The following is a 25,203-nucleotide window of genomic DNA, read 5'->3' as shown; positions in this document are numbered from 1 at the left end:
GGTGGAGGCTTCTGTAGTTGTTGTCCTGAGGCAAGATCTGAAATTTGCAAGTGTTAACACAGAGGAATTAAGACAATCGGAGCACAATGGCTGGCCAGAAAGTTTATGCAAGAAGTGTGCATCTCCTCTTGGGTTTTGCAAGGCCTTAACATCCTATGGGACTTGTTTTTCTGCCCTTCTCCAAGACCAAAAAACCTTAGTCCCCATCCAGATACAGGCCACATTTTCCCAGATCAGCAGAATTTTGGGGTACTTCATAACAATCCCCCACCCCCACCCCCCGTTGTTGGGGTGAAGACATAGAACTCACTCCCAACACTATAATATCTTTCTGGTGGCTGCCATCTACATTTCTATGTCGTGGAGTTAGTGCATTTGGTGCTTCATCCAGCAGGTCAGCTCTATCATACATCCTCTTATAATCACTTGTGCAGCCAATATCACTACAAGGATATTGTATTCCATTGTATTACAAGGAGGTGTAATACAATGGAAAAAAACTTTTACTTGCTATGGGGATTCAACCAAGAAGCATTTCTCACCAAGAACATTTAACAGCTGTTTCTACCTTGGCTAAAATTTGAGTACATAATTTTTTTTACTCTAAATCGTTTTTCTTGTAAGAAAGGGTGAGAGAGAAGGTTTTAAGGACAGAGATAAATACAGGGGTAAAAGTAGTGAAAAGAGAGGGAAATACTTTCATGTCTGTGTAGACATGTGGAAAGAAAAATCACATCTTTGCACAAAACTAACATTGCAAAAACAACTATTAACATAACTATTACGATCTTTTTGGATAACATTAAAAAAACAGTGAGAATTGTTTACAGGTTGTGGAGAAAAACAATTTTTCACAAGCTTGAAAACTGTTATTTTTACAATTTGTATAGTTTTACATCGATGGTTCTAGTGTAGTTTCTTCTTATTGGTGATTGCAAACGTTATTGTTTGGGAGCTGGATATTTAGAGTTTTTGGTTGCGAGTCTTATAGGAAGATATGGTCCATAAGCAAAGCAATACTATAATTAACTCTTGTTTTGTAGATGTGGACGTCATCTGTGGCACAATAATCTGGTTCTCATGTTCTCTTCTTCAGGAAAGCAGGTTTTAAAGTCCTCGTGGGCTGTGGTCTTGGTATCATGGCTCAGCCATTATTCTCAGCAAGCATCTGTCTGCGGCATGCTTTTGTTTTAACCTTCATCTGCAACAATATGGACTTTTTGTAGGCAGCACCTGCTAGGAAGCAAACAAAGAGAGGTGTTGTTTTCCCTATTTTCCCCCTGTTGTATCCCAACCAGGGTAATTATAAAGGAAAAGGTGCAAGCAAGAGAATTAACCATCAGGGTCTAATTCTTTTTTTTTTTTTTCTTTAATCACTCTACTGCTATTGCTTTAAGAAGGGAATCAAGTGGGAAGTGAACTGGGGCACTTATACTTAAGGGCAGCGGTGCCCTGAGTCCAAAATATGTGGTGGCCACTGTGTTTCAAGGGGACGCAAGATCACGGGGCTTCCCCTTCCATTCTTTCGCTAGGTGTGTTTGGGCCTTCACCGTGGCACAAGAAAGGTTTTTATGGTAACAGACATCTTCGTCTGCTTTCCTGTTGGGTCACCAACTTGAGTGTTTTTCTTCTTGTTTCTCTTGGTGCACCATGGTGGTTGTGCTCCTCCCGTGCCGTACCAAAGGCTGGCCGGTGTCTGTAGCCATTTGGAGCTACTGCCTTACAAATTTTTTTAAATTTCTGAATCTCCTGTCTGCATGTAGGACCTTTGCTGCTGCTTGCACTTCAACTCAGGGACCTTCTTCCTGGAACGCATCTGAATTTGAACTGGGGACTCCAAGTATAGCATTAGGGGGAGAAGAAGTTGTTAATTCAGTTGGATGTTGCTTTCTCTTTCTCTGGATTTTCTTTACTGTGCATTCAAACTTTGACTTCAGCAGAGCTTTCGACAAAGTGCCCCATGATATCCTGATGAGCAAACTAGCTCAATGTGGGCTAGAGGAAACAACTGTCAGGTGGATCCACAGTTGGCTACAGGATCGGACTCTAACAGTGCTTATCAATGGGATCTTCCCAAATTGGGGAGAGGTAACAAGCAGGGCACCGCAGGGCTCAGTCCTAGGCCCAGTGCTCTTCAACATTTTTATTAATGACTTGGAGGAGGAGGTGCAGGGAATGCTGATCAGATTTGCAGATGACACAAAATTGGGCAGGATAGCTAATACTTTGGAAGTCAGAAACAAAATTCAAAGGGATCTTGATAGACTGGAGCGCTGGGCAGAAAACAACAGAATGACATTTAATCGGGATAAATGCCAAGTTCTCCACCTAGGAAAAAGAAAGCAAATGCACAGTTACAAGATGGAGATACATGGCTCAACAACACTACAAGTGAGAAGGATCTTGGAATTGTTGTCGATCACAAGCTGAATATGAGCCAACAATGTGATGTGGCTGCAAAAAAGGCCAATGCTCTTTTGGGCTGCATTCATAGAAGCATAGCTTCCAAATCCCGGGAAGTACTAGTTCCCCTCTACTCAGCACTGGTTAGGCCTCATCTGGAGTACTGTGTCCAGTTCTGGGCACCACACTTTAAGAAGGATGCAGACAAACTGGAGAGGGTTCAGAGGAGAGCAACAAAGATGATCAGGGGACTGGAAACAAAGCCCTATGAAGAGAGACTGAAAGAACTGGGCATGTTTAGCCTTGAGAAGAGAAGACTGAGGGGAGATACGATAGTGCTCTTCAAGTACTTGAAAGGTTGTCACAGAGAGGAAGGCCAGGATCTCTTCTTGATCATCCCAGAGCGCAGGACACGGAATAATGGGCTCAAGTTACAAGAAGCCAGATTCCGGCTGAACATCAGGAAAAACTTCCTGACTGTTGGAGCAATACGACAATGGAATCAATTACCTGGGGATGTAGTGGGCTCTCCCACACTGGAGGCATTCAAGACGAGGCTGGACAGCCATCTGTTGGGGATGCTCTGGCTTGGATTCCTGCATTGAGCAGGGGGTTGGACTCGATGGCCTTGTAGGCCCCTTCCAATCCTACTATTCTATGATTCTATGATTGGAACCTATTACCTAGGGAGGTGGTGGGCTCTCCCACACTGGAGGCATTCAAGATGAGGCTGGACAGCCATCTGTCAGGGATGCTTTGACTTGGATTCCTGCATTGAGCTTAGGATTGGACTTGATGGTCTTATAGGCCCCTTCCAACCCTACTGTTCTATGATTCAAACCACTGTAGAACAGTGCCTCCAACTCCCAACTCAAAGAGGTGGTTGAGGAGGATGCAGTGGTCAATGGTATCAAAAGCTGCTGAGAGATCAAGAAGAAGTAACAGGGTCACACTCCCCATGTTCTCTCCATAGCAATGAATACATATGAAATTCATATATATGAAAATACAACTCATTAGCAGTTATACACAGGCTTCTACAAGATCAAACCAGATAGCCAAATAAGTAAGCTTTTATATTTTATATTGTTTTTCTGTTGCACTCTGTAGTTTTAATTTTTGTGACCTGCCCATAGAGCTTTGGCTCCATTTATTCTTTTTAAAAGAGATTATCACAGCAATGAATGTTATGCCCAATACTGTATGTGGTGGTCTTTCTGCCCTGGCAGCATACACACACAGCCCTGGTATGTGGGGGCCACTTCATGAGGCCATTTTGGCTCCCCAGCCCCCTCCCCTCCCTGCTGGCTACACTCCACAAGGCATTGCACGGTCTGCAATGCACCATGGGAAAAACTGGCCCTTTGCCACAACTGCTTCATAGCACTTAAAGGGTTACATTTCGCTTGTTCTCAAGCTAAATTTGACCCTTTTATGGCTCAGTAACACGGAATGCTCCATTTTTAGGGGGGTATATATTCAGTGGTGTTGCAGGGGGCCACACCTGGCTGTGTGTTGCCCCTCCTTGGCATAAAGCAGCTGTGCCCTTGTATATAATCAGAACATTTTCTGGCCAGGGAAGCAGGAGGCGCTATATAAATAAATACAGTCATTCATGCATACATACATACTCCATGCCTCTATCCCAGCTCTTTGCCTTTCCCACCCTCACTCTCTGTGCTCTGCCCACTCGCCTGCTCCCGTTGACCCCCTTTTCGCCTTTGTACCGAATGATACTCGAGACAAGGCAAGCCAAGTGTCATCTCCAGCAGCCAAGTTCCTGGGGATTCATCTCACCTGCTCAAAGACCAATACAAAAGGTCAGCCAATTTCCTCCCAATCAAATAGTTAATATTCTGGAGCAGCGTCTGCCCGCTCTACTGCTAGAGAGCCGGCAGTGCTTGAAGGAGGCACAGGAGCAGGCAGTCTAGGTTATTTATTCAGCTTCGTAAACCATGCTGTCTGCTAGCGCCTAGGGATCCGTGTGTAGCGTGTGAGTAGCTTTAGTTTTCAACCAAAAAAATTACAACAGGTCCGCAATCGGGGTTTCTTGGCTGTGCTTTAGGAGACCAAGCTGGCTGTCAGAGTGGCTTAATATAAATGTCTGTAACTTGCTGTTCAGTAGCTTTGATTTTCTACGTTTTGATATCCCTGACCTCCCAGATAAAGTAGATCTTTGTAGAGGGGTTTGGTGAAGAAAGTGAAAAGTAGGATGCAAGGTGATACTTACTCAGACAAGACAGTATGTTGACAGAGTTTGAAGCGGATCTCATTTGCTGGCTTAGTTTCAAGTCAAGGTGTGATTTCTATAATCCTGACCTCTTTCTGTAAAGTGCACATTTGCACATATTCAAAATGTATAAATCCCAATAGAGTTGGCCACATTTAGTGTATTCGTCTAAGAAAGAAGGGCGGGGCGGGGGAGCCAGGCAAAGGTGCCCATCTTTATGCTGGATTCCCTAAATATGTTCAACTGGTTTTTAAATGACCAGTTGTGCATGTTTATTATTTTTAACTCCTCTGCATTTCATTGAACGTGTAGGGTATGTAAAAATAGTTCTGCTGACCATCCATATGGGATCCTATATTATAATACATTGTATTATAGGATCTATAAATTAGTTGATGGGGAGGATATTTATTTAAGAGCTTTTTAGATGGTTATTTTTTCTTCAAAAAAATATCCAGTCATTTGATGTGGCCAATCCAGATATCTTTCATGAAGGCTGGTTTTCTAAGATGCGGATGTCACATTTTTCATACACAAAACTGCACTCTTTTTGTAGCTGAGAAAACATGGCATATTTGTTGTGATTGTTAGCGCTGTGTGCATCGTGTTTGTGTCTGTGTCATAGGCTGCTATTGAACAGTTTCTGCAACCTCACATGTAATGAGTAACCCAAATCAGCATGATACATAACTGTCGTTTTTATGCTGATGAGGATGAGGATGATACACTTTTTAGAGATTTGAGTTTTTTGCTCCAATGTGGAAAACTACTCATTGAGCTCTTTAAAAATTACATGGTGGTAAACATCATCAAAGCTTACTTCTCACCAAAGACCTTAATATTTCAGTTATAGTCAAACAGTTTTAACAAAGCAACTTAACCAGCCAGTGGGGGGTGGGGGAGGTTAGCTCCAAAGGCAAAGGAACCACTTCCCCACAAGGAAGGAAGGAGCAGTATTTATTTATTTATTTTCACTTTTTATGTTGTTGTTCTTTGATTGTAATGGGAAAGAAATGAACTAAGCCACTCCAGGACTGGCATAGATCTTTCTCCGTTCTGAAGGTGGGATGGGCTTTGGGTCCTACAGAACACCCACACAGTGGTTCCATTTTGTGCTGTCTGATGTCAGTGTTCCAACATCAGAAAACCACTACCCGCAGACTTTTCTACACCCTGGCAGAAGAGGCTTGTGATGTCAGAGACCCTCTCTGAGGTCAGATCTTTTTCTCCACCCTGGGAGGGTGAACTCTGAAAAATCCAATGGCCTCTTTGATGCCCTCTTGGGGGCTACAGGATTGCAGTTGTAGTCTCACGTTTCGATGGGAAGGAGTTACTCATACATGTCTATTCCAAAGTAAAACCCATTTTGTTCAGAAGGGCTTTCTCTAAGTCTTGCACACAATTACCTGGGAATAAGTTCCATTGAACACAGTGGGACTTACTTCAGAGTAAATACAGATAGAGTGCTGAGAGTCTCCCATAGAATCAATAGGAGTTTAAAAGGCATAATGTTGGCTGTGTGGTGCCTTTTGCTGTTTGACTGTATGATGTTCTTAGGTCTTTAAAGCTTATGCAGTCTCCTTCTGTAGTTCTAAGAAAGGCAAACATGTATAATTGTCCCCTGAGCAAAGTTCTTTCTCCCTCTCATTACATGGAGATGGAATATTACACTGCTTCACCAGTGTAATATTCTGTAATATAGTGCAGAAATTAACAGAAAAATGCAGATTTTTTATTGACTAGGTTTGGCCCAAGTAGAAGAAAACTCTTTTAGAGAAAGACTGAAATGGTTGATCTTCTTTTTTCCTTGCAACTGAGATTGTTATAGATATAATATATGTATATCAGCCTTCTTTCAACCTGTTGCCCTGCAGATGTTTGTACTCCAGCTCCCATCAGCCCCATCCAGCATGGTCAATGGTCAGGAATACTGGCAGTTGTCATCCAACAACATCTGGAGGTCCCCCGTTTGGGGGAAGGTTGATATATATTTTGTGACTTCCCTAACGACCAGGGGAGAAGGCATTATTGGAGACTTGGATCACACAGCAGGGGTGATTGAAAAGCTCCGAAGCCCTGAGGTTAGGAGATTGAAAGAAAAATAATAGTAATTATACAGGATGGAAAGGGGGAAGATTAATTATGCAGAGAATTACTCTCTCACCTAGATGTCAGAATGAACTCCCAATAATTAGATTAGAAATTTCTTGCCATGCAGTTGACGGAACCATATTTAACCCTTCAGAAACTACTATTTGACTCCCCAGGTATGCAGAGTTGATTGGAAAAATACAGCATCTTCCAGAGATGTTGACTCCAGGGCCCCATCTACATGGCACCACTTTCACCCTTCACTCCATTGCAACTGCGCAGCATTGCAGCTTCGAATTAGCTTCTGCTGCAATACACTCATGATTTACTGCAGGCTTCCCCAACAGACTCCACAATGCCCTTTTTTTTTGCCATTATATTTTAATGCGCAGCTGTGCAGGCCCCTGAGCATGAGGGTGTGACACTTCAGTGGCTGTTTTGTATTTTAGGGGTTCTGTTGTGTCTGTCCATCCCACAGTAGGTAAAATGTGGGTGATCTGTGCTCCTTCATTTCCACACCAACTGTTTGGCAGTTCCCCAGCCTGAGACTGTCGCGATGGTTTGCACTCACCCAAGGCGTGAGAGGGGTATGTGCATACCCATCACTCCAAAATGGTGGCCAGAGCTAAGTTGATCCTCCCCCAAGACTGCCCCCCAGCCTTTGGGCACTGAGTCCAAAAGCAACCATTGCCAAGATACGAAGCTGCAAAAATGTGTGATTAAATATATGAAAACACCCCTCTGTGCCTCTGTAACTGCGCAGCTGCGAAGGGATGGGGGGAGTAAAGGGGCGTCACAGAATGACGCAAGCACTATGCATGCCTACAACATGCCCACCGCAAAATCAGTTTGGGGAAGGGACAGACTGCTCGCAACTGCGGGAAAACTGCAGCAAACCAAAAATGTTGCAGGAAAACGCCTCTTTGGAAATCTGCATTTTCCGGGAGAAAACCATGGATGGCTGCGAAGTGGCGACTGAACCGTCTGTCCCACAGGACCTCAACTCACAGCTGCCCTGGAGTAAAAGGTTTGTGTAGATGGGGCTCAAGATTTTCTGACATTTCCTGGAAGACATCAGTCAGTGCTCCTCCCTTTTAAAATGTGCTTGTTTATTCTTAATTTATTGTCCAGCTGTTGGTGCAGTCTTTCCATGTCTCAATCGAAATTCCACAACTCAGCCAATTCTAGAAGTTCTACTCCAAAATAATACATCTTGCAGGTAGTATTGCATTTCTTGATTGGATGCAAATTCCATTATTAGTATTACTACTACTACTACTGGTGGTGGTGGTGGTGGTAGTAGTAGTAGTAGTAGTATTAAAAGCATATATAAATTACTTTTCTGCCAAAACTATGTACAGTTTAAAACAACACAATGAAATCACAACAGAATAAAAGCCAAAAATATTTAAAATAAAAGAACATTATTGAAATTCCATCAAAGTTCTGGTGAAACAGCTCAGCTTTCCTGGCCATCTACAATTCAGTGGGGATGGAGTCAACAAGACCTTCCTCGGTAGGGAGTTCCATAGTTGTGCTGCTACACAAAAGCTCCCATCTCATGTACCCACCAACCTTGCCTAGCCTCTCTTGGTGGTGGGACATACAAGAGCTCTGATGAATACTGCAGATTCCAGGATGAGTATTTCAGATATCCTAGCCCCTAGCCAATTAGGGCCCATAAATAGGGCTTGGAAACAAATTGGAAGCCACCATAGTTGGTTCAAGGCTGGTGATATATGGTCTCCCAAGCATATGCCAGACAACAGTTTTGCCACCACATCTTGCACTAACTGTAGTTTCCGAACACTTTTCAAGGGCAGCCCCAGTGTGTTACAGTATTCTAAACAAGAAGTAATTAAGGCATGGATCCCTGTGGCCAGATAGCTGGCACACCAGACAAAGCTAGGCAAAGGCCCTCCAGGAAAAATGTTGGATCCAAGAGTTCCCCCAAGCGGCAAACCAGATCCTTCTGAGGTTCTCCAGACCAGGCTGTACCCCAAATACCAGGTTGGCTTGTCTAGTTACCAACAGAGTCTCTATCTTGTCTGGATTGAGCCTCAATTTGTTAACCCACATCCAATCACTGTGTCCAGACAACAGTTCTGGACATCTCCTGGTCATCAGTCTGCAGTCTCCTCAGCATCAGTTGAAAAAGAGAGATAGAGCTGGGTGTCATCAGCTTAGTAAGGAGACCTAAACCCAAAACCTATAATTCACTTTCACCTTGTCATAATGGGGAAAACTGTAGTAAAAGCTGCCCGTTTATTGGCGAGATTATATATAAACACGTAGTGGTATAATTATAAGGTATAATCCACCACTCCTGCAGCCATCCAGACAGAGCAGTTGTCATCACCTCCCTCCCTAATCAAGTGGTGGATTATCTTGTCCTGATATATTGGAGCCAACATCTACTGGGCAGAGAGAGAGAGAGAGAGAGAGAAAGAAAGATAAGTCTTACATGAAGTAATTTGCTAGCCTGTAGCTAATAGGGTAGCAGATGTCTGGATCAAGCCCCTGAGCTTCTAGTGTGCAGCCCAACAGAATGATCTGCAGTGAACAGTGTAAATGTCTTTAAAGGAAGACATCACTAAAGAGGCACACAGTTAAGCATGATATATTTGAGGCCAGGGGACAAAGGGAAACTGAGAAGCTGTAATGGGTATTGTTTTTAGAGAGTCTATATGGCTGATTTGAACTCATTTGCCCTGGAAGGGACCATTTTTATGAACTGGGCTCTTGAGCAATGTGCTTGCGGTCAAAAAAGAAAAAGGAGAAACAGCACTGCCAAGCATCTTTTAAAAAAGAATCTGACGCTATTGAGCCATTAGACACTGGCTCACTGTTCTTGGGGTTTTGCAAGTTGATTACTGGCAACTTACTCAAGGTAAATAAACTATTTTCTGCTTCTTAAACCCCACTGAGACAAACATTAGCATTTGCTAAGCACACAACTGTGTGGGAAGGTTTTAGTTAAGGAGGAGACAAAGCCAGGGAGTTCTTGTTCTGATAAACCAGGTGTTTTGTTTTGGAATTCTGCTCTGAAACAATAGCAGAGCAGTTGCAAAATGGTGTGCCACAGGTGGAATAGGCAGCCGTTGGCATAATGCTGAGGGAAGTTGCAAAAACGGATTTTGAATTTCTAAGGCCAACATCATCACTGGCCATACGTCATTTGGTTGGGACATCACTATCATCTTGCCAAAGCAAAGGAAGCTCCCATGGCTCAATGGTAGAGCACATGCTTTGCGAGCAAGAGATCCCAGGCTTAACCTCTGCCACCCCTAGGCAAAGCTTGGAATGGCCTTGGTCTGAAAGCCTAGACAGTTGCTGCCAGTCAGTGTGGGGCAGGGGGGCAACTTCAGGGTGTCCAGGGATTAATTCCCCCACACACATCCCCTCTGGTGGGCTGTATTTTTGCTGCAGTGGCAGCCAAAAAAGAATTGAGCTGAAAAAAAAGCTACATTTGTCCTTAGTAAACCTCTGTAAGGGTTTGCCACCGAAGTCCAGTGGCAAACCACCATTTTTTAGCCCATGGGGGGGGATGATGGGACAGTGCAGACCACATGCAGACCATGGGTTGCCCACCCCAGCCCATTTGTTGCCCTCCCCTGGTGTAGGGAATACTGAACTAGATAGATCAGTCATCTGACTCCATTTAAGGCAGCTTCTTATGTTCTGATACTAAAGGCGTGTACAACCTTTGGGGCCCTGAGAGACGCATGTGACGTTGCCTGGGGGGGGCTGCACATATACATGTCTGCATGGGCAAAGTCATCCCAGTAATCCTGATACATGTCACTCTTTTCTTGATGCTAGCAAAGACTCCCTTGTAACGACAGCTTCACTGGCTACTGATCTGTTCCCAGGCACAATTGAAAGTGCTGGTTTTATGATGTGTAAAGCCCTATACAGCTTGGGACCAGCTACCTGAAAGACTGCCTTCTTCCATAGGAACCTGCCTGGCTTTTAAGATCTTCAGTGGAAGCCCTTCCTTCTCTCAGTACCACTGCCATCGGAAGCACATTTAGTGAGAACACAAGACAGGGCCTTTTCAGTGGTCACTCTCAGGTTCTGGAACTGCCTGCTGAGGGAGACTAGGTTTGCTCCCTCTCTGCTGAGCTTCCACTGGCAGGCAAATCCATCTTTATTCAAGCAGGCCTTTCACAAGTCAGCTGGTCTGTTGGGCTGGGTGCTGTTTCTATTCTTTCATTGTTGTTGTTTTTAACTGTGTTTCAGCGTATTTGTTTTATGATAGTTTTAACCAACGTTTTATTCTAAAATGTTGGTTTCTATTCTTGTTAGTCTCTGGGAGTGCCATTTTCTTGGTGGAAAGGCGGGGTAACTCAAATAAACAAACATCTGCATGAGAGCCTTCTCTCCACCTCCTCTTCCGGCTGTCTTAATACAGATCATTCTTTCCTCACTGCTGCTGCTACCAGTGAGGAAACAGCCATCTGAATCAAGATCGGAGGGAATTCGGTGGTGGCCAAAGGCAAAAAACAAAAAGAGTACCAGCATATAGTAGCTTAAAGCTCTTCCTGTCAATAACTAAGCATTAGGAGAGGTATTTCAACCTTTTAGAATGGGGGGAATACGTACAATTGGTGGGCGGGGGAAAGGAGATGGACCAGGGAACCCCTGAGAGCCAGATTAGAGCCACAGGAAAGCCATATTTGGCCCCCAGGGCTAAGGTTCCCCACCACTCACCTATGAAATTGACTACACTCTCAGAAGCCTTTCATCCTAGTGACCATACTTCTTACAGCTGTTTTTCCCCCCTTCTTTCCAGGGGAATCCCTACATGTGCAATGAGTGTGATGCCACCATTGATGAACTGGCACATCCGCCCAAACTGATGTTCGATGCCGAAGGAAGGCATCCCTACACCTTTTGGCAGTCCACCACTTGGAAGGGTTACCCAAAGCCTCTCCAGGTGAACATCACCTTGTACTGGAACAAAACCATTGAGCTAACAGACAACATAGTCATCACCTTTGAATCCGGCCGCCCAGACCTAATGATCCTGGAGAAGTCCCTCGACTATGGTCGGACGTGGCAGCCCTACCAGTATTATGCTACAGACTGTTTAGATGCTTTCAACATGGAACCAAAAACGGTGAGGGATTTATCCCAACAAACAGTCCTAGAAATAATTTGCACAGAAGAGTATTCTGTGGGGTACATGGCAAACAGTAAAATCCTCCACTTTGAGATTAAGGATCGATTTGCATTTTTTGCTGGGCCTCGGCTTCATAATATGGCTTCTCTCTACGGGCAGCTTGACACAACCAAGAATCTAAGAGATTTCTTTACTGTCACAGACTTGAGGATAAGACTACTTAGGCCAGCAACAGGGGAGATATATGTGGATCCGCAACACCTGACACGCTACTTTTATGCAATCTCAGACATAAGAGTAGTTGGAAGGTAAGAAAAAATGAACTTGAATGATGACATTAATCTTCTTCCTTTCTTTTCCTTTCTAAGATAAATTTCCATGGTAATTTAAATGTTGATCATTTTGTGAATATCCTTTACAAATATACATGATTGCAATTTGCTACGTTATAAGCCCTAACTAGAGTTCAGATCAGGTGTGGGCAACTTGTGCTACTCCAGATGTTTCGGCCTACAGCTCTCGTCAGCCCTAGCTAGCAGAGCCAATGGAGAGGGATGATAGGAGTTGTAGGCCCAAACATCTGGAGGGCCACAGATTTCCCACCCCTGGTTTAGATCACCCAGCACACCAGTTGACACCATAGAGTCTAGGCCATGATCCAGGGAACATGGGATTGATGTGCATTTCAGCAGAAACATAGCTTGGCAAGCACCAGTTTTTTCTAATAAATACCGTTTGATTAAATATCTTTTAATAGATGTTTCCCAGTTTAAGAGTCGAGCACAACAGGTTCCTTCAGCCTTCCCCATCCTAGTGCTCTCCAGTTGGGTTGGACTGCAACTCCCATCATTTCCAGCCAACATGCTGTTTGAGAATGTTGGAAGTTGCAGTCCAGCACATCTGGAGGGCACCAGGTTGGGGAAGGCAGAGCTAGTTGTTCCTTGGACAGGGCACAAGCTGCATAGTAGCTCCATTCAGTACCAGCAGTACAACCTATCCATTCTCACATATTGGAAAGAGAGGGGAGATAGGTTTGCTTCAGGGTTTTGCTACAGGTAAGAGAGCCTGCTTACAGAGTTTGCTACAGGTAAGAGGGGCTTGCAGGGTTTGCTACAGGTAAGAGGGCCTGCTTACAGGGTTTGCTACAGAAAAGAGGTAGGTTTGCTACAGGAAAGACAGCCTGCTTACAGGGTTTGCTACAGGTAAGAGGGCCTGCTTGCAGGGTTTGCTACAGGAAAGAGAGCCTGCTTACAGGGTTTGCTACAGGTAAGTGATAGGTTTGCTACGGGTCAGAAGGCCTGCTTACAGGGTTTCCCCCTAAAGGGTTGGGTTGTGGGGAGAGAGAAGTACTTAAAAGGGTGACAGTCTTGGTGTAGTAGTAAATTTTGAAGTGCAGGCATTCATCGTGACGGTCCCCATAGCCATATCCCCAAAGAGAGTCCAAAAATTCAGGCAGTTGCATTGATCCACAATAACAAACCAGTTCACAGTTTTATCTCCACCAGGAGCAGGTCTTCTGTAAAGGTAATGGGTAAGAAGTGTCCATTCAAGCCCCCCCCCCCCCCGAATACTTGGCATTACAACAGGGAATGTTATCTTATTGTTGGGAAAATTAATTTCCCCCCAGTTCCTGTGAGAATTTCAGCTAAGCTCAGAAGGAGCAGGGAATTGGGTAGATGATGTCAGCGTCCCTTCTAATAAAAAAAGGGGGGGCTGGCTTGTTTTCCTTCAAGCCCTGGCTCCGCTACACCGCTTGTCAGGAGCGCCCTAGCGGCCTCTTTCAGTAGACTCCAATAGCCAACTCAAGACACAGAGGAAAGGATTATTTTCAAGGCTTTAATCCTTTTACAACTTAATGACTTTTTCAGATGCTAATCACCAGCGACTAAGCAAGGAACAGCAGAGTAGCCTATGCTCCGAGTAGGCAGTTGATCCCCGTTTGAAGAAGAGTCACTTGAAGACCCTGAACTTATGGGCTAGGGAGAGATCCTCCCTCTTTCCCTTGGGTCCACGGGAGGCGGCCGTTGCTTGCACGCCAAATGGGCGCTATGCCTCCTTTCCGCGCCCTCCATCGCTCATCGCTCCCTGCGTCTGCGTCGAGCATCTAGCAAGCCCCCCTCCCGCACTTTCTCACAGCTAGGAAAAGTATCTATCTCAGGAATGCTGGCAGGAGGAATCTCTGCCAGCTGCTGTGCCTGTGAGGGATGAGCTGGCTCCTCTCCCACGGCTTGCTGATCCTCCTCAGAATCAGAACTGCTCTGAGGTTCTATCAGCTCAGTTTCCACCCTGACACCACTGCATTCCCCATGTCTTGAACTAAGTGAAGGGGATAAAAAGTAAAAATGGTTGCTGGTTGCTAAATGAGACAGTGGGAGCAGACATAGCATTGCTATGAGGCAAGGTGAAGCCCCCTCAGGTGGCAGATTTGGGCCATCATTGAGGGACTGGTGTGGGATCCAACTCAGGCTGCTTATGCACATTCATTTTAATGAGGCTTGTACAGAAAGGGTCCCTGGTGGATTATGCCATGTATTAGTTAGTGGGAAGGAGCACCATTCCGTTTTTCTGACTTTGTATTGGGCTATTCCTGGTGCGTAAATAACTTTGCTGACTCCACTTCTGTTTGAAGAGATGTCTGAGCATTTTATGAGACATTGGGAGACCTCAGGCTCAGAAGGAACTTCTGGATCTTATATTTATTTTTTGCTGGGTCTGGAAACATTCCACCACAATGCCAGCAGAATGGCTGCAAGATACTCCTCCCAGGAGTGGAGGGAACAATACACAAGAAAAAGAAATAGCCAAATGGTCGGGAAATGCCAGAAACGTCCACTATGTTCCTGGAAACCACCACAACCCACCAATCCAGGACTGTCAACAGTGACATCCACAGACTGCCCAGAACATTCCCCTTATCATCTGGAGAGCAAACCGACCATATTGCTCAGCTGGTTTAATGGAATGGCATACTTATTCAAGCTTAAAATATCAGGAACTGCTCCAATATCTGGAATGTTAGTGTGATAGGGGCAAAACAAAAATCAAATTTGGGTGGTTTTGTATGTAAACACTTGTAGGGATTGCTATACTGTGCTACTTGAACCCTGACTTGCAGGGGCTAAGAGTTCCCTGTAAAAGTAGCTAAACTCATGTAGTGACATTCTAGAGGGAGCAAAACATTTTGTCTTGTCTCAGGCAACTTAAGCATAATGATGAGCCTAGCATCCTTTCATACTAATCCTTGCCACAGTCCATTTCTGGAGAAAAGGTTTCTCTTCTCATCTCGGTTTTTTATTTCCCCTGCTTGTGCAGGATAACAAAAATTTAAAAGAAAAACAAATCAACAAGTTCTTAACCTGAGGTGCCCTTTAAATGTTATAGGAGCGCTGTGACCTTCCACTTTTCTTTGGTACATTCCTGAAACGTTGGCACAGAAAAGTCCCATGCAAGCAGGTGTACATGGTTATGGGCCTTTAAACATTAAACCGTAAAAAGTGTTTTGCATCGTAGTCATGTAATGTTCAAAGCAGGGGTAGGCAACCTGGTGCCTTCCAGATGTTTTGGACTGCAACTCCCATAAGCTCCAGCCAACATGGCCAATGTGGTCACGGGTGCTGGGAGTTGTAGTCCAAAACATCTGGAGGGTGCCAGTTTGCCTATCCCTGATTAAAAGCTTCCTTAGCATCTTGTGGCAGTTAGATTAACCAGTCATATAGGGAGAAATATATGCTCCTTTTAATGTATATTTCCCTGCTTTTCAGCTAATTGGTTCTTGCTTGGTTCTTGCACCCTCAGAGGCCCCAAGAGAGAGTCATATGGAACAAGGTGTCCCCACAAGTAGTTTTCAGCAGTTAGTAACCACACATTGACACTGGATAACAGAAGGGAATTTGAATTTGCATCCCCATCACTAAATGCATGGAAAGCAGGGGTGCTGAACCTTTTATGGCCCACATTCCAATCTGAAAAGGGTCTTGGGAACCACATCCTAGCAGTGGGGATGGCTAAGAGTATGGGGCAGGACTAAGGGTAAAGACTAAGGGTGTGGGGCAGGACAGAAAAAGCAATTCTCAGCTCAATGCTATACAAGTCTACTCAGGAGTAAGCCCCAGTGCAAGAGCTTTCAAGCCTGCGAAATGCACACTTCCATTCTATGCAACAGCCCTCAAGCCTACAAAGCACAGCTGAATTCTTTGCAGGGTATTGAAAGGCTAATTGTTTTTCAATACCCTGTGATCACTGATCAGACAACAGCATAAGAAGCTTGTGGGCAGGTGGGGAACCCCCAGGATGCATCTGACCCATGGGAAATCCCCCATCCCTGATGGAAGGCTTATCTCAGGGTAGGGCAACCTCGGGCCCACGGGCCTCATCTGGCCCATGCTGGGGCCAGTCCAGTTCGCGGAGGGTTGAACACCCTCCAGGGCCCCTACCCTCTCCAAGCCCCTCCCCCAGGGTAGAGGAATCCCTTGTTATCTCCCGTCTCTGATGGGGATATCCCTGCACTGCTCAGCTGCAACTTGCAGGAGCTGGCTCCCACAAGCCCCAGCTGAGCCCCTTCCTGCATCATTTGCACCCCTATTGGGAAGTGAGCAGTACAGGAAGGAGCTGACCAACTCGGCTGGGGCTTGCAAGATGCCTACTCCTGCAAGCCCCAGCCAGTCCCTTTCTCCATTCCTCTCTACATGTGTGTTTGTTTTTTTAAGTGGGGGATGTGGGGGCAGATAACCCTACCCCGTTGACATCATCTGGTCTGCCTGCTTGGTCGAGGGGGGTAATTGGGCCACTAGACCAAAAATGGTTGCCCTTCCCTGGCTTATCCTTATCCACACTGTGCAATGCTCAATTGTAGGTTGCACATTCAGATCCTGTCTACGTCGTGTTGGGTACTGTGTGCAGCACCTCTGATCTAGCTTCAGGAACTCTGTGTGCAGACCCAGTTGTTGGTTGTAGTCCCTTGTAGTGACCTGTAAATTAATCTGAAAGAGAGACAGAGAGAGGATTTTCAATCATTTGTAAATTTCAAGGAAGGCCCTAATGCATTATTTATAGCTGAATATACACAAATAAAAAAACCTGGCTCAATATGTTAGAAGAATGCAGATTGTCCAGTAAGTGCAGTCATCAGCAATCAGTAATTGATTTTATGATTATGCTCCGATCTCTTGACAGCGTTCAGTCTTAATATATGATTTTGTAGTCTTATGGCCTGCTCCTCCATACTGGTGCTTTGCTGAAAGAGTTGAAAAGTACATCCCCATACCTAGCACACATGAGCTATCAGTATTATTGCACGAGACATTGCCCTCTACCACCAACCCACTGCAGAGGTCCTGTGTAAGAACACTTGGACCTCTCTACCATAGGTGACAGGGTCCCTTATAGCCCTGTTCCTCCACACTTTTTGTGGCCATCAGAACCTTAAAAACTGATACAACCCTGAACACCCTCAGGCTGAATTATAGAGACAAGGTTTTCTGTCAGGGAGCTGTTGAACCTCTTTCAGCCTGAGGGCCAGATTCAATTTCAGGGAAGCTCTTGCAAGGTGTATGCCAGTGGTGGGTGGAGCCAAAGGCAAAACAGGGCAGCACCAAAATACCAAAACTACCAGCATATTTTAGCTTAACTAAGCCTAAGGAAAGGCATTTCCACCTTTTCGAATGGGGAAAAAAGCATGCAAAAGCTGGGAAACCACCAGATGATCAATGGTAGGGGAAAGGGGGCATGGTCATCTGGGAAACTTGGAGGGCCAGATTGGAACTCCAGGCAGGCCACATTTGGCCCACAGGCCTGAGCTTCTGCATCCCTGGAGTAGAGCCATGCCAACCTTGTGAGGGATTAGATGTTGTTCCAGCTGAAGTGGTACCTGTATACTCCTGTAGTCAAAGTTCATCCCTGGGACTGAGCTGTTCATGTTTAAAATAACAACGATAACAACACCAACATTTGAAGACCTTCCTTGTCTTTTTTGTAAATGCAAGAAGAGTTGTTTAATTTTTAGGTAGCTAAATCATATTCTGAGTATATTCAGTTCAGTACAATTATCCACTTACCTTTTCATGATGTAGCACAGATAACCTAAGGCAGGGAGTAAGTCAGGTCTGAACCTATCGACACAGCCTCCCAATGAAATTGTGTTATTAATGAGAAGAAATAATTCAAATTGGGTGGAAAAAATAGCTTGTGCCATAGTTAACATTCCTCATGCCCTTTCTCTAACACACATTAGCAGTTATTAATTTAAAATGTCAAAACACTGGTAAAATGCCATTGGATTCATAATTGTTATATAAATGCACAGCTATTGTTTGAATGATGAATAGTAATGTTATTTGGAGATCTCTTTTACACCTGTTGGGACAATATTGCCTCCTACATCTCCTATATTTCACTCTCTTCCTGTCCAATGGGAGGTGAAGTTTATGGAAGTTTCAAAGCAAATATTTGGAGTTAATCCTCTTCTCCCCTCCTTTTTAGGTTTCAGGGAGGGGGCAAACTTTTACAGCAAAGTTCAAAGGTCTTTTCATGGGTAGAGTGAAGTTTAAATTACCCTGCCCCCTCTGCTTTTCATTTTATTTTAGAAGCATTTGTTGTGATGACATTTATACCTCATAATAACTTATATATACACACAAACACACACTCCTGGGAAATACACGCCCCATAGGAAGCAGTGTGTCGTCGTCCCCGACGCCCCCATTGCTAAAATGCCCAACCATCAAACTCAAAGAGAGTTCTGTTCCCCAGCTAAACAGATTGTTTCCTAATAATAATTAGGAGGCAAACATATGAGAGAGAGAGCGCCTGTTGTTGCAAGGGCATTTTTTAAAACCCAGCAGCCTTCCAAAGGGAGCTTAAAAAATCCCTCACAATAATCCTGTAGCAAATTGGCTCTACAAATTAAGTGTGACAGTATAGAGAATTTATCTGATGGTGTTGCTTGTTGGCTAAACCCTCCGGTAATCGGACATACATACTACAAAGGGGTTATCTACTGTGTAATCCTATCCTAGTAGATTAAATTCATGTGAGTTCCTCTCTCTTTTTTTTTGCACTCAGCTGGTGCTGATAAAGCACCTCTTGCAAGATTTTTTTCCCCCTCTTACAACTCATGTGGATCCTTACCTCTATTTCACTGATAAGAGTTTAATCTTTTCCCCAAAAAGTAGGTAAAGCACGGCTTTTGCTCTTGGTTACTCTTGTTGGTTCAAAGAAGAGCAGGGATGGCAAGCTTTATATTTCACCTAGATGTCTGCTGAAAGAGTCTCCGCTGAAGATTTGGGCTTTCAGTAGTCCTTTTGGACTGCTGCCAATGTACCTGGATAAATTATCTCCAGTCCTTTAGGACTTGTTTACACAATCAGTTATCCTCTGAAAACAAAACCTCTTAACTCATTTAAGTCTCTTTTTTTTTTCCTTCCCACAAGTTCAAGGCTCAACATTCACAGGTCAAAATTTAGTTAGAATCTTTGTCACAGACATCCTTTTCAGGTGTTTTCCCTCCATGTCATTGTAATCACATAGAGGGCCTACTGGCCCTGGTCCCCGTAATGGAAAAACTGTTGCATATGCCTAGGATCTTCCCATGATGTAGAGCCCTCATCACCCAGTGTCTGGGCCGGTATTACTACCTGTTACATTCAGTGCATGATTACAGTTAACATATGTGTTTTTTGATAGCAGCCATGGTGTATGTGTAGGATGGCCATGTCCCTCTTTGAGAGGGGACAGTCCTTCATTTGAAGGGCTACCAGACAGCCGTCTCCTGTTTGAAGATGTCCTCTGTTTGAGTGGCTGCCCAGTACAAGTCTGGTTTAAAGATTAAGGGCAATATCCTGTACTGCTGCTGTGCACCCGCTCGTTTCTTTTGCACCAGGAGTGACCACTAGTGCAATGGGGATTTTGCAGTTCTAAAAGTAACCCTGGAAACAAGTGAAAGCACTTGTTTCTGCATTGGGACAGATCCCTTCTGCAAGCTCCACTGGAACCTACCCCATTTCAGTAACAAGCATTTCTGTTCATTCTGGGTTGCTTGTAGAACCACACAATCCCTGCTGTGGAAGCGGTCACTCCAGCACAATAGGATACTGCCCAAAGAACTTTAAGAACTGTTAGACCTGGACAGCAGACTAAACAGGCAGGGATACAGATCACTTGGTCACAGTCTTCCGCAGTATGGTGCCCTGCATTACTATTTAACTTATAATAATTTTTACCTTAGCATCTCTATAAATGAGCATGTGCAAATTGTATGCAACTCTGTGGCCTCTTTTATGGTGATGTGTATCCTCTTTTTTGGCAATTCATAAGTGGCCACACTAGGTGTGTGATTAGGGTCAGGAGAACAGTGCATGAGGAGCAGGGATCAACCATTTCCCCCCCACCATGATACCATCAAAAGCTGGAACACTGAGAGGAAGAACATCACTGTTGGCACTCATAGTAGCCTCCCTCCTGCAGCAAATACAAACTTCAGAGGGAGGGAGGTTGTAACCCCACCTCTCCCAGTATGGCATGATCCTGATCTCAACCCCCATGGCAATCATGCTTTTAATGCAACTTATAGTTTGGCCATAAGAATTTACCTGGAAGCGGCTTTTCCAAACTTGGGAGATTCTGGCCCTATCCTTTGTTCTGGAGGTGACCACATCCTGGAAGGGCGAGGAACGGCATGGAGATGCAAGGTAGCTGCTAACATATTGTCATGGAGAGTCAGGATTTTAGGAGTTAACATAAGAAGAGCGATGCTAAATTACAGTTTAATTATAATTAAATTACAGAAAATGCCTAAGGATTTTAAGTTTGACCTTTTGTTACATCCCAGGGCCCCAGTGTTTCTTCTGGCCTTCCTGCCATCTTTCCTCTCTTCCTCCTCACATGGGCAATCAGGGTTGACCTTTGTTTCACCCCTGCCAACAACTTGATGCAGATTTGGCCACTGAGTCAGTTTCATTGGCAAAGGTCCACAAATGCTCAATCAGGTCCTGTGCAAGCGGTCTTCAGCTGGAGTTAGCTGCTAATGCTCATGAAGTCCATGCTGGCCAGGCCAGGTGTGAGGCCCAGGGGAAGCAGTCTGTACACAGTGTTCACCTTCTGTTCTGAGTCACACTGAGCAAGTCTGGACCTTGGAGAGTGCACTGTATGACCTGCTGGCTGGAATGTTCTCCCATAAGGAGCTGCTGTTCCAAGAAATGACTATAGACGACTGAGGCCTTAAAAAGGCTGGCAGAGCCTGGTCCTTCAGTGGCTCGACCCCTGCTGGATACAGACTGCAGTTCTTAAAAGGTCGATGTTCATTTCTGTAGTCTCATGCTCCTACGCAGCTGAGGAACAGGGGAAGCTGCAGGGGAGTCATCCTCAGAATCACATCCTCTGACCAAGTAGGTATAGAAGGGGGTTACCTGTGACATGTCTGAATCCGAGTACTCCTCAGGATAATGTGGAGCCTCCAAACCAGGGGATATGACACATGCTATTTATCTGCTAAGAAGGTAGAAGGAGAATGTCAGTTCCAGGCTCAACTCTTTCTGCAGCCTCTAACCTACCTACCTACCTACCTACCTGTGTTAATAGTTTGAGCAGGTTCAGAAGTTAGAACAACTTATCTTGTTTATTTGAATTGACTGCAACATTCTGTGTATTCTGTGAATAAATCCAAATGTTTGTGTACAGCTGGTATGATTTGATCTGAGGGGATTCTGAATAGCAGGGGCAGGCAGAAGGTAGATCAGGATCTACTGATATATCTCTGAGTGATTTGCAGTAGATCAGCAAGGGTTTCTGACTCCCAATAGCATAACAGTAGCAAGCAATACGGAAAGTATTTTGTTTTTTGAAACCTCTACTGTGGTTGGCCTTGGCAATCAATTATCTCTTAGCCTCAGTGTTTCTCACCTGTAAAATAGGAGTATTAATTGCTTGCCTTGGACAAAGTCTTTGTGCACCTCCATTGGCCACTTCTAGAGGTTTTTGTTAGAATTCCTAATCTATAGCAACTCAGGTGTAAATTTGTATTTGTATATTACACTGTATGTGTCAAGGTTTGCAGTAGAGAATTGACTCCACTGCCTACCCGCTAAACCCCTGACCATTCTCCACCTGACTCTGATTAGAGGACCTCAGGGTGTGAGTAAAATGTAGACCCCATAACCCCAAAGTCTGCCTGCCCACCCCATCTTATAATATCTCAGCCCACATGCCTGCTTTGGGCCTCTCCGCCAATCTACTGTTGCTCTCTGTATTCAGTAGGTGGTGGCAGCTAACCATCCATTTGGGCTATGTAGCAGATTTAATTTAATGACAAGCATGGGGCAGTTAGATGCCCAGCTAAAAGTGGCTTACCTTGTGACCCTATGGGCTGTCAGGATACAGAGAGGGATAAGGAGGAACCCCAGGATATATTATACTTCTCTACAGGATTTGCCCACTGAATTACAAAGTCTCCCAAAAGGCTAGCTGAGCCTTCCATGAGAGTCTGCTATTAGACTCTACCAATGGGGAAAAAGAGAAGGTTTAAACAAGCTGCCTTAAAGGAAGGGATAATCCCAGCACTGCTGCCTGACTTGAGAGCAGAAGATGAAACAAGCTGCCACATCTGAGCATCTTAAAAGGGCAGCGGTACAAGAACTCTTAACTCTTTGGCTTCCATTTTGAGATGGGCAACTAAATACCAAGAACTTAGTCACTTTGACTTTGTGGAGGCATAAGACTTAACAGCGGTTTGTTTTTCCTAACCATGGTTAAGCACGACATGTGAAGGCATAATCCATGGATAAAAATGGTTCATGAAGCAGTTTGAACTGGATCTGCAAATTGTGGTTTCTGCTAGATCTGCACCAAGTAAACCAGAATTTTCCTTCCCCTCCCACCTCTCTCCTTGCAAGGTGTCATCTCGGATGTCTCGCTATATATGCCAGGGACAGGTGTGTCACCTTGGGAAGATGAACTGTGGTTTTCTTGTACAGTTCAGATCTTCGGCAAGTTTAAAGCAACACACGGTGGTTATCACTAGCCATAGTTAAGTGTAATGTTTGGTGCTGGGCCTGTGTTGGGGATGCAGGAATGGCTAGAGGCCCAATTTGATTAAAAGAAAGCACTGTTAGATAATACCCTGTGAAAGGAGGGAAGTAGTTGTGGCACCAAACAGATATCCAAAATGAAAAACCTAAGACAGCCATACGAAAAAATACAGTCCTCATTTTTTGTATGGGAAAACTTCAATTGAATTAACTGTATTTGAAATTCAACTGTAATTGATATCTACAAAAGACTTTAGTCTGCAAAATTCATCTGAAAGCCCAATAATAATCAAACAATCCAGGATCAAAATACTGTAGATAATTTATAAATTATACTATTTGTTTCCTATGGCCTTTGAAGATGTACCAAAAAAAAGAAGGGGGGGGGGGCGAAAGCTACCACATTGAAGACAGCAGTTAAACAAAATCTTTTCCCAGTGCATTAAAACTGGGAAACAATTTGTTTTCTCATTCAGCTGCATTTTGCTGTGAAATAAGCCTAATGCATATTGTGCCAGAGATGAAACCCTGAATTCTCATGATAAACCCTTCAGTTCTTCTATTATGAGTTGTTTATTCAACTTCCATTTGCTGCTTTTCATTGTATATTTATTAAGATAATGAAGGTGGGGAGGAAACGTGGCTGTTCGCAATTTCAGCAATCCCATTGTGCTGCCGTTATTTAAGAAACCTAATAATCCACATAAACTAATTCTGACTTATGGATGGCCTCCTTCACTAAATCAGGGCGATTTTCTTGGGTGAATAACAGACGAGTTCAGTGTGCCAGTACCTTAATTAAAGAGAGCCTCTCTTCATCTTGATCTTGTTTTAATTTACAGGGTAATACTACAATAATATCACTAATGGAAGGTACATTAGAGGGCATCAAGTAGCATTAACTGTATTAAATTATGGCACTTGTGTTAATTAACTTCTGGAGCAAGATGGTCCTGATGGCTAAAAAGGTCCACTAATGCATAAATAACGCCTGGCTGGGTGAGAATAGAAATGGAAAGAAGAATGGGGAGGCTTTGTCCACTCTGCTCATTACTAACCATAGAGAGTTTAAAAAGCTAGACAATGTGAATAGACCTCAAGAAAGCTCTTCCTGTTATGCTGTTTGAAGAAAAGACCATTTCACAGTCCCTAAGTGCCTTTAGTTAATTTAAAAACTTCCTCCAGACATTTGGTTGGAAGATACTAGTAGAAAATGCTCACTAGGGACTCGACTGGAAGACATATGTGCGCTCCCACAAGTTCTCTTCTGCCTGAAAGTATAATGACCTGGGTTGGATGAAATGCTAAACTTACTATTCAGTGATGTGGTTCATGCCTATGTGCTTCCCCCTCTCCTTCTCCAGTGTGGCCATGAGGAGTAGATCCCAAGCTTTCACTTCTTTTGTCAATTAACCATTTCAGTGTTACATCCAAACATTAAACTGTAGTTACACTTAACTATAATCTAGGCAGGGAAACCAGCCAGGATCATAAACCATGGTTTAAAGTTGGTTGTTTCTCTAAACCAGGGGTGCAGAATCTCTTTCAGCCCTAGAGCTGAACTCCATTTTGGAGAAACTTTCAGGGGCCATGTTCCAGTGGTGGGCAAACTGAAGACAAAAGGGGATGTGGCCAAAAGCAAACGAAGCAGGGCCAAAAATCTGCACAAAAGCCAGGAACACCCCCCCCCCCAAAACGATTGGTGGTTAGGAAGAAGGTTCATGGCCATATGAGGAACCTGGAGGACTGGATTGAGACCCCAAGAGGGGCAGATTTGACCCCTGGGCCTGAGTTTCTGCACCCCTGCTCTAAACCATAACTAGAGATGAATGAATAGATAGATGGATTAGTCTATTTCTAGTCCATGTCACTTTTGCATGTGTTCATTCATAAGTCCATTCCATCCCATTTCTATTTGAAATTTTTTAAACAAAAAATATGAGAAAACAATCGTATTTACTTATGTATTTTTGAACTTGTTTTCCCAGGGAAAAATGTATTTCTATACGTATTTTCTCTCAAAGTATGCATATCTAAACATACTTGATCCCAAACTGTGCATTATTATATGCGTTTTGGTATGTTTTTTGAGCCGAGAAGTGCATCACAAAATCTGGACAAATGCAAAATCCAAAAGATAATTACATTCTGATCCGCACATTTGTTTGGGTAGAGTGGATCATATCAGTGCACGTCGAAATTTGCAAAGATCTAATTCCTCAATATAGTTCAGGCTAATCTCTGGAGCAGGAAAGTTTAGGAGGGATCCCCTAAGCCTGAAGCTTGTTAATGTAATGTAGGGGTGGGCAACATGCAACCCACTCCACCCCCAAATT

The 25,203-nt window shown here is 44.1% G+C and overlaps 1 protein-coding gene across 3 annotated transcripts in view; it reads left to right on the top strand.

Annotated features, from left to right (window-relative positions):
- NTNG1 (netrin G1) overlaps positions 1 to 25,203 on the top strand; it is a 334,691-nt gene that overhangs the window by 114,733 nt on the left and 194,755 nt on the right. For all 3 annotated transcript variants that reach the window (XM_084851615.1, XM_084851617.1, XM_084851616.1), the window contains exon 3: positions 11,520 to 12,157. In XM_084851615.1, the coding sequence (XP_084707741.1) occupies positions 11,520 to 12,157 (638 nt within the window). The remainder of the gene's footprint in view (positions 1 to 11,519; positions 12,158 to 25,203) is intronic.

Source organism: Heloderma suspectum, chromosome 4 (assembly GCF_057233095.1).
Source record: "Heloderma suspectum isolate Gila_16-S chromosome 4, 16-S_ref, whole genome shotgun sequence".
In the NCBI taxonomy this organism is placed as follows: Eukaryota; Metazoa; Chordata; class Lepidosauria; order Squamata; family Helodermatidae; genus Heloderma; species Heloderma suspectum.
This window is presented reverse-complemented; position numbering and strand designations above follow the sequence as displayed.